Here is a 14,537-nt window from a genome sequence, read left to right on the forward strand (position 1 = left end):
CTCCTCCAGGTTCCTCTGGGTGGGGCTGATAGCTGGCATGTGCTGCAGTCATGGGGATGGGTTGGTTCAGGACTGATGGGCAGCCAGAAGCAGGGTCTGGCCCAGCAAGAGCAGACTGCTCAGGGTATGTGGAAGGAAGAGGCGCAGAGGAGAGAGATGCCAGACTGACACAGGCTGAGGTGGTCTTCTGAAGAACCACGTGATGTGTTCACAAAAAATCTACCACCCCAAACCTGTGAGTTCTTAAGATCAGGTCACCTCCTGGTTTCTCAGAGACACTTGACTGTGCCCAGGGAACAGTCTCACAGCAGGACAAGAAGCTGAGCCTCGCTGGAGGGCCACTCAGAGCGTCTTCTTTTGGTCTCATCCAATTCTCTGCTGCCTGAGCTTTTGCTTGACAAGACAAGTGAGGGGGAAGGGAGAAGATGTTTCCTCACCCCCTGCCCACATGCCTTCCTTCCATCCAGCAGTCCATCGTCTGTTCACTGGTGGGGAAAGGTGAGAAACTTGGAGTAGATTAAAGCAAAGCTCAGGCTCGCCAGTAAGCGTGTCTGCAGTTTGAGGAGATCACCGCCCCCGGGCAGTCCACTGTCAGTGTCCTCACTGGCCCAGTGGACCTGTGTTATGCCCAGAAATTAACCAGTCAGGATGAGAACCTCTGTCTTGGGGGAAATTATCTGCCTACTATATTCACATGAGAGATAAATAATCTCTGTGTGTTTAACTTCAGTCTGGAATGGATGGACTAAATTTCAGGAGGTCCCTGGAGCAGAGGGTAGAGAAGAAAAGCAATTGGAGAGAAAATATGTCTTGAGGTCTGTATTTACCTATGTTCTTGTTTCTTGAAATATACCTCTAAAATGTGTGACCACATGGGTTCATTTAAGCAGTTAGTAATATTATAAGATGCAATTTTCTTCTCAAAATCTAATACTCAATCAACTCTTATGCAAGAATGTTGAAACTCCCTTTATAGATGATGGTAAAATAAATATGATCTGTAAGTCAATTGTAGGATTGTATCTTTTGCAGGGCAGTACCCATTCTGCAGCAGTGCTCAGTATGAAAATGTATAGGATGGTAAGAACATTTGAAAATTTTCTTTGAATGAAAAATAACAATGAATCATTGTCACAGAAATCATTCGGAGTCTTAAATGAATAAAGAGCCCAACAGGAATTAACACATTGAAAGGGGACCTCCCTGGTGGTACAAGGGGTTAAGTTGTAGCACTATGAAGCTATATGAAGCTATCTGCAGCCACTGCGGCAATAGTTCGATGCCCCACCAGGGAGGTGACCCACATGGCACAGCCAACCTCTCTTGTCTCACCTGCTACTCCCCTCAGCAGTGTATTTCGCTTCCTATTTTGCTTCCCACTCTGTCTCCAGTGAATCTTCTCACCCCCTGAACCTCTGAACTACACCCCAGCTCTTGCATGCATAAATAAATAAATCTTAAAAAATCATATTGAAAGGGATTCAATTTTGGCTCAAAGAAGTAGCCAGACTTGGAAAGGGCTTGTTAGAATCACTTGTGTTCCTTTAGCAAGTAGAGCGGAATATAACTCATTCACAAGTAATGACAGGTTTCTTAAGATTTCTGGAACTTACTGTCCTGACTGACCTTAATATGAAAACATTTTGGTGATATTTCAACATGTCTGGTTCTGGTTGCAAAATATGGGAAAAGAGTCAGCACCTGACACTAAGTCAAATGTTTCTTTAAGTAAAAACCTTAGTTTGCTTTTGGTCGTACACTAGTTTGGAGAATGGGAGACCTCTTTTTCCAAACAAAATTGCTTGCTCATTCCTACGGGAAATGGCCTTGTTCTTCATGACTGCCGCTAATTTATGGTGAGAAACTACATCCCTGACCAGTACCACTTGGACATCCAATCAATTTATTCAGGGACAAGTCCACTCAAGAGCATCATTTAGAAGAGGAAAAATGTGTTGGAGTTATTTGTTGTTGGAGTATCTGTTAAGAAAATCTAGGGGTAAGCATTTTCTGAGTATTGCTAATAATGCCAAAATCACTAAAAACATTCGTGTAAAATGCTAGTTACTTTTTTAGCAAAAGGCAAAAAAAATATATTTTCTTTCATGATGTATATGAGAACTATCCAAGTTCATGTATATCACCCAGTGTTCTCAAAATACAAGACCTGACAAGAAGAAAAGAAAAACATTGCCAACAACTCACGCAATTCTTCTGGCAAATTGCTTGTTTTCAGAGTTCCTCTGGCTGGAGGGTTACTAGGGGGTCTAGGAATAGCAGCTGCAGACAGAGCCTGGGGACCCTGTTGTCTCAGTTCTGCAGGACACTCGAAGGACTCTTCAGGCGTTCCAGCTCTATTAGGTGGCTGGTTACACAGCTGGTCCCTGCAAACAAATATATGTACAGTGGATCTTCACTTTTCACAAAGGCAAACCTTGAGGGACAGAAAGGCTTAAGAACAATGGGAAGATAGCAGTGAGCTACCTCTCTGTTCTGTGTGTATTTTTTTTCTGAGACAGAAGCAGGAAGGTTGCTCTATGAAGTTTCGGTCATAAAGCAATTCTGCCATGTGTTAGGGACAGTGTTAAAGATTGAAAGAAGGAAGCTGGAGTTGATTTCTTCTTTCCAGGACTATCCAGTTGGGAAGATAACGCTCTTGCACAGGGAAGACAGGGTCACCCACAAAACAAATGGGTAACAGAGTCTTAAATGAATAAATTGGTGTTACAGTAGACCTTAATTTTACTATGAGTCCTTCCTATTAAAATATAGATCACTTTGGGATCATGCTTAGTAAAATAAGCCAGAAAGAAAAAGAAAAATACCAGATGGTTTCACTCATAGCAGGAGTATAAAGGACTGGGGGAAAATAATAATGAACAACTATATGCCAGAGACATTTTACAGGGGTGGAGTGGGGAATGGGATCAAAAATGGGGGGTGGGTGCACTGGATTATGGTGATGGCACACTGGTGATTTGGTGATGGGAAGCCCATGGGGATTACAACTGAGATGGAAAAAGGCACAAAATGATGGAAAAATAAATTATTATGATAAAAAAAAATATAGGTCACTTTGTGAATAATATTCACACAACAACAGCCGTCAAGTTGGCCATGCCACTGGGGCACTTGGAGAGCTGCTAGCAGATGAGCCAGTCATTGAGTATTGATGGCTTTGATGATCCTTTGTTTCCAGTTTTGTTTTTAAATGTCTTATTTTTTATTCACTCTTTATGTATCTTTTCATATATGTGGTTGCTATTGAGCTGTGTAAAAATAGTGCTAAACTGTAAACATGGGTCCTAACAAGTATATTAAAAAGAAAATTTCAGTTAAATTAAAATGAGAAATTATAAGACAGCATGAAGACAGTGTAACATTTCATGAATTTGGGCTTTCCAACCCACTGCATTAGCAAACTCTAAGTCATTTTGAAATGACCTTTTCCATTCTAATTTACTTTACTTATCTTTAATTTCACCTCTTTAATGTCAATAAAAATGAGGTGCTGTCAGTAGTTTTGTTGTTTATCATACAAATCAGTCTTATATAAGCTTAATGATGTGCCAAAAAATTCAAATCATTCCATCTTAGAATGAATTATGTAATATTTATGTATTATTGAACTCACATTATGATATTTCCACTATAAGATTCTGTCTATAGAATGGATTAGTGTTGTGGCCATCTGTCATATCAGTGGCATTCAGATAAAAAGACAGGTCTTTTCACTCCTGATAGAAAATATTTAATTATGTATCATAAGGTAGAAAGGGCAATGAAGGTGTGAACCTATTTATGGATGAAAATCTATTTTGATGACCCTTGAAAGAAGTTTCTACCACATTATCATATAATTATTATTTTTTTAATGAGAAAATTTGTTTCCTTTTTCTTTTCTTTTTTTACGTCATCCTCATTTTGTGCATTTTTCTTTTTATTTATTTTTTAATGATTTATTTACTCATACAGAACTAAGGTACAAGACAGAAGTGCAGGGGCAGTGAGAGGCTTCACCAAGACAGAGTGAGGAGCAGAACAGGCAGATCAACGAAGTACACTGTTGAGGGGAGTAGTGGGTGAGACAGGGGAGGTCTGCCGTGCCATGTGGGTCACCTCTGGGACCAGGGATTAAACTTGCACTGAAGTGGCTGCAGCCAGCTTACAGTGCTGCATCCTAACCTGTTGTGCCACTAGGGAGGGCCCATTTTGTGTATTTTTTACCTCAGTTGTAATCCCCATCATATGATTGTTATTTTGGTTGCCAGAACCCCCGTGGAAGTTCTGTTGAGACGCATGTGCGTGATATTGGGAAGACGGAGGCTACCCTGTACCACTCTTGTGGTGCTTGTGGGTAAGGGCCATCTCCAGTGCTGAGTTCCCCAAGCAGCATCCCCACCACTCTGTTACAAAAATGAGTACCCAAAGGCAGGCCATGGGCACTCATTTTTGGCAGCACTGATCTAGCAGGTACTGAATGGATCTGAGAGTTGCGATGACACGAGCTATGCAACCTCTGTCATCAGACACGGTCCGATGGAGGGGAATTGCTCTGAAAAATCAGACTTTCCACGCTAACTTATGTTATGACCTCCCTTTTTTGTATAACCGTAATATCAAAATATTCTGAGCAACTTTCAGCTTACAATTGGATTGCCTCAGCCGCACAAGGCCTGCCTGCCTTGACAAGCAAGCACTGCACCAGGGTGAAAAAATTCCCCTGAAGTCAAGTGACTTGACTACTGACTGATAAATAAAAGCAAAAGGGCTGTTTTTGCAAAGTCTCTCTCACTGCCGGATGGAGGATAACCCAAATCTTATCATTCTATTATCTCACCTAGCCTTCTATTCAGCTTTTTAAAGAATTACTCAAACTTCCTATTGTTTGGCCTTTAGATGTGGAAATTCATCCAGTTTGCTTGTTTTTTAAACTAATCAAGTTTTCCACCTGCTACACCTTACAGGAATCCACAAAAGTCTTCTGGCTAGTTTTTCAGGATTCTATGTAGTCTTTAGATAAAGAAATCCACCTATGTCTCCTATTCAGAGATTTGATTAGCAAGGAATTTCCTCTTCTGTCTCCCAGGATGATTAAGGCAGAAAAACAAACCCATTAAGTAGTAGATAAGGTTTAAGGGACTTCTATATTAGTTGATCTCCACTATAGTAATATTAGTCATAGATTTTGTGCACTTATGTACCTGTTTTTTACCTTGATTGATTTTAGAATGTTGTAATCTCAAGTTAGGGTCAAAACAACCCCAAACTGTTCTTAGGAAAAACAAAGATGATTGTAATCTCTCAGCCCAGTTCGTGTGCTGATGTCATCTCACTGCTTGCTCGTAATGTATAAAATAAACCTCTGCTGAAGGCAGAGCAGGAAGACTTGCACCCAACTCTGACTTCCGTGTCTTCCTCACTCCCCTTTCCCCTTTTTTCTCCCTTTTTTCCCCTTTTTTAGGAATCTCTACTCGCTGACGCCTTCCCACCTTAGGGTCCTGCCTGTCCTGCCTCCAGACGCCTCAATAGTTGGAGCTGGTTTCCGACATTGCCTGGTTGGTGATTTGCTGATTCTAGATCATACTAGGGCAGTGTGACCTAGAACGGGGTGCCCCTGGTGCCGTTCTGGCCCGTTACCTCTCTGACTAGGCCAGGGGAGGTGGTCCCTTTGGTGCTGTGTTCTGTGTTCTCTGTGGCCTCGCTCTGGGATCACTCCTGGAAGGCCAACCAAATGCTCATACCTCCACCCCAACACCTTATTAGCATTCTGCTCTACATTAAATCCCTGCCTGCTTCAAATGGAGTGGGTCCTGTTCTCTCTCACTTTCTCCTACCTGATGGGGGAAGCTGATACTGTGTCTGTATGGTTTTCTTTCTTTAAAAAGGCTCTGAAGTCAATGTAACAATATGTTAACATTTTAAAATCTAGGTGGGGGGACATGGATGTTGGTTATTTGTGTCTGACATTGCCTCATATTTTTAAAAAATTTTGATTATAAAATATGTAAAGAGGGTTTCCTTTGTGGCACAAGGAGTTAAGTCTCAGCACTATGGAGCTACCCATATCTGCATCACTTTGGTTCCTGGCCAGGGAGCTGATCCACATCTCCTGTCTTGCCTGTTCTGCTCCCCACTCTGTTTCTGATGAATCCTGACCCCACACCTCTGGCCTACACCTCAACTTGTATGCATAAATAAATAAAATAAATCTTTAAAAAATATGTAAAGACCCAATTTTTGTAATTATTGCTCAAGCTTTCATATTTCATATTTTTATGACATTTCACATTTCTATAAAATAAAACTACATCAAATCCCAACTAGACTGTATTTTTAAAATGTAGATGTTTAAGGAAGTAACTTTTAATTTATATTTTCATTAACAGTGAAGAAAACTCCCATAAAAGATGCTTTCATCTAATGGATATCCAGTTACATGTCCTTTTTGCATTAAATCCCTTTATATCCCTAAATTGCTTAGTTGTTCTAAAAGATAGTTGCTCATTTGATAAAGAAATGTTAAGGCCTTGATAATATTAAAAAGCTTCCATATAAAAATAATACCATGGAGATTAATGGCAGAGTAAACTTTCTGTATAAAGGTTCTCTTTCAAATTATCAGTAAGAGGAGAATTAACTTTATTACTTGAACTTATTCTTCATTATCCTAAAATGATAAAATAAATCCAAGGAGACCATAGCAGGCTTCAATTGATGCTCCAAATGCAATTACTCTTTGCTATCCCTGCAGCTCTTCTGTAAACCTCAAACCATTTCAAAATAAAAGTTTAAAAAATTACTACTGCCCCACCTATTCAACATCAAACTTACTTCATAAAGATGCTTACTCAAAATGTGTTTCTCAGAGTTTTAAATATTTCTTTTGCAAGAGTGCTTATACTGCTGTATAGTCATATTTTACTTATTCCACTATTTTAACTTCATGCAATTTTGTTAAAAAGAAAATAAGGGAACTGTCTGGAAAGAAAACCTGAGGGCTTGTGGGATTTTGACTAAAGGAGAAAGTAGGCAGGTACCTTATCTTTTTAATAAACTTTTTGAACTAATTACCTCTTATATTTCCTGAAAAATCTACTTAAATAGGCCATTCACCTCTGATTCTATTCTTAAAACAGAATATAGACTTACTTTGAATGCTGTACAAAAATGTTGCTTGAGCAAGAACATTTTGTCTACTCTCCAATTTTGTCATAAAGTAGGAAGCTCCACCGACATGAATATTTTCTGTATACTTTAGATTCATAAACTAAGAGAAAAGGAAATACTGAAGAAGAGTTAAAGAAGAATGATGAGGAGAAAAATGATTAAACATTAGACAACTAAAGCCAAGGAAAACCAGATTGTTTTTCTGGAAGAAGTAGAGGAAAGATCTAATAATGGTGTTTCACATTTGCGAATATCTTTATTACAAAAAAAAAAAAAATCCTCAAGCCCACATTACTTCTACTGAGAACTTGTTGAAATTAGAATTTCAAAGTAAAAAAAAAAGCAGCTGAAAAGTTATAGATACTAAAGATATAACAAAGTTCTTCTTAAGTGAAAGTCAGTGATAGTAAAAATAAAAATGTATTTCAAAGGCTAAAAGACCAGGTGAAAGAAGAGGATGCAGTTTAGCATCATAAGAGCCTTTCTTTCCAGACAATTTTGACGAGTCACTAGTTTCTTTATATTTCTGATAAAGAGATTTGACTCTGAAATATTTTTATATACCTATTTACATTATATTCATTTTGTAACAATCTTTACTTCACCCCCCCTCCATTATCACCATGACCCCCACATTCTTCCCTCCTTCTGATCCCCCTCTGTTCCCCTCCCCTGTAGGATCTTTCTGGTTTATAATTGTCTTTTTGTTTTGTATTGTTTAGTTTTGTAATAATAATGCGCTTTCCCCCAATCCCCCTGTCTAAAATTCCTCCTATAAGTGAAACTATTGAATATTTTTCTTTTTCCTTCGGACTTATTTCACTAAGCATGATCCCTTCCAGCTCTATTCATGTTGCTGCGAATGACATGAGTTTATATCTTTTTCGATTGCTGAATAGTTTTCCTTTGGGTATACATATGTCACATTGTCTTGGTCCAATCATCTAGTTTTGGGCATTTGGATTGTTTACAGAATTAACTATTGTAGGTAGTGCTGAGGTAAACATAGGGATGCATGTATCTTTTTTTTTTTTTTTAAGATTATTTATTTGTGCATACCGAACTGGGGTACAGGCCAGAGGCTCAGGAATGGTGAGAGGCTTCACCAGAGACAGAGTTGGGAACAGAACAGGCAGATCACAGAAGTACACTGCTGAGGGTAGCAGCGGGTGGGTCAGGAGAGGTCTGCCACACCATGTGGTCACCTCCGGGACAGGCGGGAATCGAACTCATGCGGAGGTGGCTTTAGATTCTCAGTGCTGTGCTTTAACCCGCTGCGCCACCAGGGAGGGCCCTGCATGTATCTTTTTAAATTAATGTTTTTGTGTCCTTTGGGTAGATCTGTAGGGGTGGGGTTTCTAGCTCATACAGTAGTTCCATGGAGGAATCTCCATAGAGCTTTCCATAGTGGTTGCATATTTCTGGTAAAGAGATTCTTGTCACCAAGCTTCCATTTCCTCCTGACATGAAAAACCTACATTAGGTATTGCACCATGTAGCCTGGCCACTAACCTGACTACTAAGCCAATTGAGTATTGGTAGTTGATGCAATAACAAGATTTGTTTTCAAGTTTAAAATGTCTGAAAATTGGCCCTGTCACAATGACGGGTACCTTGGGACTCCTGGGCAGTAGTCTCTCTGTGTGGGCCTCTCTTCTGGGTTCCAGGGGCTAGGATAATTCAGGAGGACCTTCTGCACAGGTCGGAGGCCTCTCACACTGACTCCAGGTAGGGGCTGCCCTGGCTGGATCACTTGCTGGTAGGCTGCTGGAGGGCAGTCATGGCCATCTGTAGAGAAAGACAGAGAGGAAAACAGGGCAGTTGGACTTTAGCTTCCTTGTGTGAAAGAAGAGGTAAGCGTAGAGCAGATTTTGGTCTTGATACCAACAATGGGGTCCAGATATCAGTTACTTCCCCCACAGTGCTTGCCATATTTCAGTACTATTATTTACTAGATAGTTTTCATTAAAGCGAGTCATTGTTTTTCATTTTTTCTTAAATAAAAACATTTGTGCAATTGTGAGTCTAGTGCTCTACTTGGAAGACTCAAGGTTCCACAAAGGCTCCTGTTTTAATACGTTGCAAAAAATATAACCACAAAGAACCTCTCTCATAATACTATTCCTTACCACAGTTCCTCAAAATTCTAGTTCCTCACGCTAGGAGAAGTTATCTTCTTGACAGATAAAGAATCTCTATTCTCTCTTCTCCTTCCTCCAAGGACATGCACACACACTCTCTCTCTCACTTTCTCTCACCCACACACACACCCACAAATTCTCTCACATAGACACTCACACCATTCCCTTTTAGGAAGAAGTAAATGAATGAAAATTTGGTTCAATCCTCTGGGAAGTAGCGCCAGTGGATAAGACCTCCCAGATTACTTGGTCATCTCTTGCTAATACCTACTTGTGCTTGGGGCCAGGGCAGTTAGAGGAGATAAGAGTTGGAGCAAAGCCAGGGCTGGTAATGACTTAGGTGAATGTGTAACCTAGGAGAAAGCTGATGCTAGCCAGCATTAGCCGGCACCCAAGGGGAAAAGGGCAGCCTGCCTACCAGGTAAGAGATGAGAACTGAAGGCTGGAAGGAGGATCCAGTGAACTGAGTAAAGGTGAATGAAGACTCTGAAGACATATTCCCAGGCCCAAAGGGACTCAAGTTTGGGAAATCTGAGAAGTTAAGGTGAGGAAAGCACCATAGGATTAGGCCCAGCCAACAAGAGGGTGGCAAGAGCCAAGTGGATGACCCTGCAAAGGAACCACAGGGATCTAAGTATTGACACTTCTACTTACTTAATAATACATCCTGATCCAGGAGGCCAAGCTAATTAGGGCAAGAAGGAAATGTTCACATTTATTCAAACATTTATTGGAGTGTCTTCTTCTCTTGATTATGAAGGACAGCAAGTCCTCAAATCCATCCATTTGCTCAACATTATTTTTATTATAAAGTTGATGAGAAAAAAAAAAACCCCACAAATACCAGCAGATGTTAGAGTGACAGTTATTGGAGGACCTGCTTTTGTAATATGTTGTTTAACTTAAAGTTGAACTTTCCCAGAACATGTTGGTGACATTAAGTAAGACCTTACCAAGTCTGCTGGCTCTGTAGGTAGGGTACATGAAGAGATGTAAACCTAAATAAAACTAACAAGTGAGAAAGTACCCGTGATGGTAGGGTGGAACCAGAATGTTCAGGGTGAGAATTAGGGCTAAGAATTTTAGCCTTAGCTTAATAAGTAGTCAGGTATCATTAAGTTTTCAGGCACACGGAGGGGAATGACTGCCCCAAGTAGAAAACAGAAGAAAAAGTGAGTGCTCATTCATGCAAGTACCTCCAAATCCCCACTGTCTGAACTCAGGAAAGTTGACTGGATGACCCTGGTAATGTGCCCAAGCCAGGTTCTCAAGCCACAGTCGTTTTCCTGGATTCAATCTATTGTCTACTTTGACCCGAGACTTCATCCAGCACCTTCCTGCCACAATTCCTCTGGCAAAATTGGCCTGTTCCTTCAACTTAGGATGTCTCCTGGTCCTGACCATAATACTGCTTAGGAAGAGGAGGAAGATGGGAGAATCTGATAGAACTGTCCCAGTCCCCTGGCTGATAAAGAGGCCAGGACTCAGAGAGCTTCTCTAAAGATGGGGAGACAGGACCTAAAGACCCCTATGGTCTAGGGCCAAGATCTACTAGACAGATTTTGCTTTGATAGTCTTCAGGGACAGGTGAGATATCCTCCAGAGGATCCAGATCATTAGTTGGATTAGCAGGTAACAGGGCAGGTCATTATGCTGCTCCTTTTCCCCTGCTAGAAAAGAACAAAAGAGTGGTGCCTTCAGGTCACCACACTGGGGCCAGTTCTGAACAAATGAGTGGACCATTTACAAAACCAGCTGTAGAAATAACTCTACCCACTCCCACCCCCACCCAGAGCTCTCCCACTGAACTTAGGGTCTACTTGTGTGGTCAGCTCACTCTGCTTCTTGATCTCATCTCTTACTGTGTGCTCATCAGCTCACTCAGTCTCAGAGACCTGACTGTCTTTCTTCATCTTGAACACCCCAAACTTATGCCCACTTCTGGGTCCCTGAGGTTGCCACCCTCTCTACCCAGAGTTTCACCCTATATCTTTCAGACCAACATGTCATTTGGAGCTCAGCTCAGCTATTTGTTCAAAAAGATCTCCTACTCCAACCCAATTGCCTTATCTCATCCTCTATTTTACTTTCTTCATAGTGTTGTCATGTGATTGTGTGCATACATGCAATTCTTACTAATTTCTTATCTGCCTTCCCTACTGTAATGGAAGCTCAGTGGAAGCATGGACCCTGTTGTTTACCACCATGTTGATAAACATGCATAAAGACTCAATAGTCACAAAGCTAACTCCACACACACACAGAAAAGGAAGCCATTTAGGATTTTAATTGGCTTGCTGGCTCTTGAGTTTTCCAGATGGTTTCCTCATCAGCTGCCTAGTTTTTTTTGTTTGTTTTTTTTTTTTAATCTGTCTGTCTGTCTGCCTATCATCTGTTAGTATCTCCCCTCTGATAGTAGGAAGGAGAAAGACAAGGTAAAAGAAGAAGCCACTGGTGGCCTTGAAAGGTTTTTGATTGGGGTTGTTTTTTCTGCTTCCTATATACATTAGTGAGTGACTAATAATGTTTTATTTGCTTTATAAAGACTACCAAGCTCTAATCACTGGATTTGTTTGTCTTCCAGAAAACGATGCTAGTATTGGTAATCAAAGGCCTTAGAATCAAGATCATATGATTTCTAGCAGATTATTTTCCACACAACATGTTTTTGTCTCATAGCAACAAATCATATCATTAAAATCACTAAAGCATGTGGACGAAGTGTTTGATTAGCTGTAGCTTTAATTTCTGAAATGGCCACCTGTGGTAAAAACTTATGCCAGTTTATGTGAGCAGATGAAAATGATCCACCTTACCTATTTTTAAAATGAGGATACTTAACCATTAGAGTACACTGTGGTATCTTTTAATTAAGACAAAGAAACACTGAACATCAAATTTTTCCTTTTGGAAGTGGAATTTGATTGATTTTGTCCGGACTTGGGCTTGTTGTGCAGAAAACTTGCTAAATAAAAACTATGCCAGGTAAATGAGTATATTTTCACTACTCAAACGTAAATCATTCTGTTCCACTATTTTTGGATCAATGCTTGCTAATTTAATTGAAAGGTGTATATATCTATATCTATATCTATCTATCTGTCTGTCTGTCTGTCTGTCTGTCTACATATGTACATATATCTATGTATGTGTACATACCTATATTTATATATATTTATAGGCACTTGGTGTATGTCAACAACTGTTCTAAGTTCCTCATTTATAATAACATAGTTAATTTTTGGTTTTCTTAAAGAAGTTTAGCAGAATAAAATCCAAATTTCTTATGATGGCCCCAGAACCATTCTTTCACTTCTCCAGCCTTATTGGTTTTAATACCTGATCCATACTAAGCTCCATGCTTCCTTGGCCTTCTTATCTTTTAGATTTCTGCTTAAATGTGTTCTCAAAGAGTTCTTGTCTGACAGTCTGGCTATTAAATGTCTTTTCTAACACCTGTTTATTTCTTCCTAGCATTTATACTTAGCTGTTTTGTTTGCTGATTTCTTCTTTTCTGTCTCCCCAGTGATCTCGGTGCTGGCAGTTGCATTCACCATGGTCGACCCAGTGCCTAGCACAGGGCTGGGTAGTTCTTGGTGAACGATGACAAATAGGAAATAGTTCCTCATGAGTAGCTCAAAATAAGTAGAGAGGAAAAGAAAGAAAGCCTGAGTGTCTGTGGGTGTCTGTTTTGAAACACAAACCCACACTTGTTAGTGTGTGAGAGGGGGAGCGTGTCAGGCAGCATCCACCTACGTGGTAGACTTCAGAATCTCTGCCCTGAAATAGCTCCTCTGCTAACTTGTCCCTGGTGCCTCAAATTCTGTCAAGGGATTTTATTTCGTAGGCGATGGAGGAGGGTAGCGAGTGGTGGGTGATGTGATAGACAAGGAGTTTGTTAGCCTGGTAACCCTCAATTCTGAAGCAGTGTTAACGCAAAACAAAAAAACAAATCTTGTACAATGATAAAATGTACCCAGAACTGTATGTTATCTGTCAGTCTTGTGATCCTCTTGGCCTGGGTACACAGCTTCCTGTTACTGGGCTTTAACCACTTGGAATTTGTAAACCAAATCCTAAACGAGGTTTTCCACTTATCAGTCAAAAACAGTCAACATTTTTCTTCCTTATTAAGAATGGTATTAGAAGAGTTTATGAGAGAGGAAATAAAATCTGATTTTCAAGTTGTCAAAAGACAACATGATAGAATGCAGTTTAGTCAGGAAACAAAATGGCCCACATAAACTGTTCCAAGGAACTCCCACAGCTGTAAACAGCTGTGGTGCCTGAAAAGCAACCCCTTCCTTTCCCATGTCTGCCATCTGGTTTATTTCTTCCTTACTTTTAATTGTGTGTGCCTCCTAACATACAGCCACGGAGGGTCCCTCTGACCAATAGTAGGTTGAGCCCACAGTTTTATAGATTCAGTTTCCATGGTAGAGAAAGTAAGGCTTTTATAACAAAACAGAAACTCTTCAGATTGAATACATTTCACCCCGCCCCCACCCCCAATTAATTTGTATCCTGGGTTTTATTTGATGGCACAGCCACGACTTCTATCCTGGTGACCTTCAATGGAAGGATTCACAGGCTGTAAGAAGCCCACACTTCCAGGGGTGTGAGGAGGGGAAAACAGACTCATTCTACTTCTTATTTTCACCTGCTTCAAAAAAAAAATCATTTTTTACATGAAAGGGGTGACTGGTAACCATTTGTGCTTTCATTTGCAAAGGCTAAGGTAGACCATTTGCATGGTGATCACTACTTATTTATAGTTTCATTAACATAAGGGGAAGTAACAGTCTTCTAAAGTGAGGGAAACCATGCAGCCAGGGTATCCAACTGCAAGAGCATCCCTTAGGTGAGCAGCTCTTTGATGTGGTTTTGCTGGCAATTAAGTGCAGTTATAGCCCTGACACGAAATTAAGCATTTATACACCTGCTTTGAATACTGAAAATCTCTGCCAACAAGCAGGATTTGGAAGCAGAGGGCATGCTAGGAGCTGGATGCATGATCCTCTTAAATGACAGTAACAGGAGCTACTAGTAATTGTGGGCCTTCCACAAGTCCGCTACTTTACTGAGCCTTTAATAGTCATACATTATCTCATTTAATCCTCACACTAACCTTCCCAGGCAGCACTGCTGTTACAGACCTCATCAATATTTTGGTCTTGCCCCAAACAAACACCACATGCACTGAGCTTCCCTGATAAAACCAATTCA

At 40.4% G+C, this 14,537-nt stretch overlaps 1 protein-coding gene across 1 annotated transcript in view; it reads right to left on the minus strand.

Moving 5' to 3' along the window:
- TRAF3IP2 (TRAF3 interacting protein 2) overlaps positions 1–14,537 on the minus strand; it is a 44,543-nt gene that overhangs the window by 11,652 nt on the left and 18,354 nt on the right. The window contains exons 3-4 of the mRNA XM_012724083.1: positions 8,784–8,958; positions 2,206–2,384 (exon numbers count right to left, since the gene is read on the minus strand). Coding sequence (XP_012579537.1) covers positions 2,206–2,384; positions 8,784–8,958 — 354 coding nt within the window. The remainder of the gene's footprint in view (positions 1–2,205; positions 2,385–8,783; positions 8,959–14,537) is intronic.

This window comes from Condylura cristata, unplaced genomic scaffold (assembly GCF_000260355.1).
Source record: "Condylura cristata isolate star-nosed mole 26May11 unplaced genomic scaffold, ConCri1.0 scaffold00001, whole genome shotgun sequence".
In the NCBI taxonomy this organism is placed as follows: Eukaryota; Metazoa; Chordata; class Mammalia; order Eulipotyphla; family Talpidae; genus Condylura; species Condylura cristata.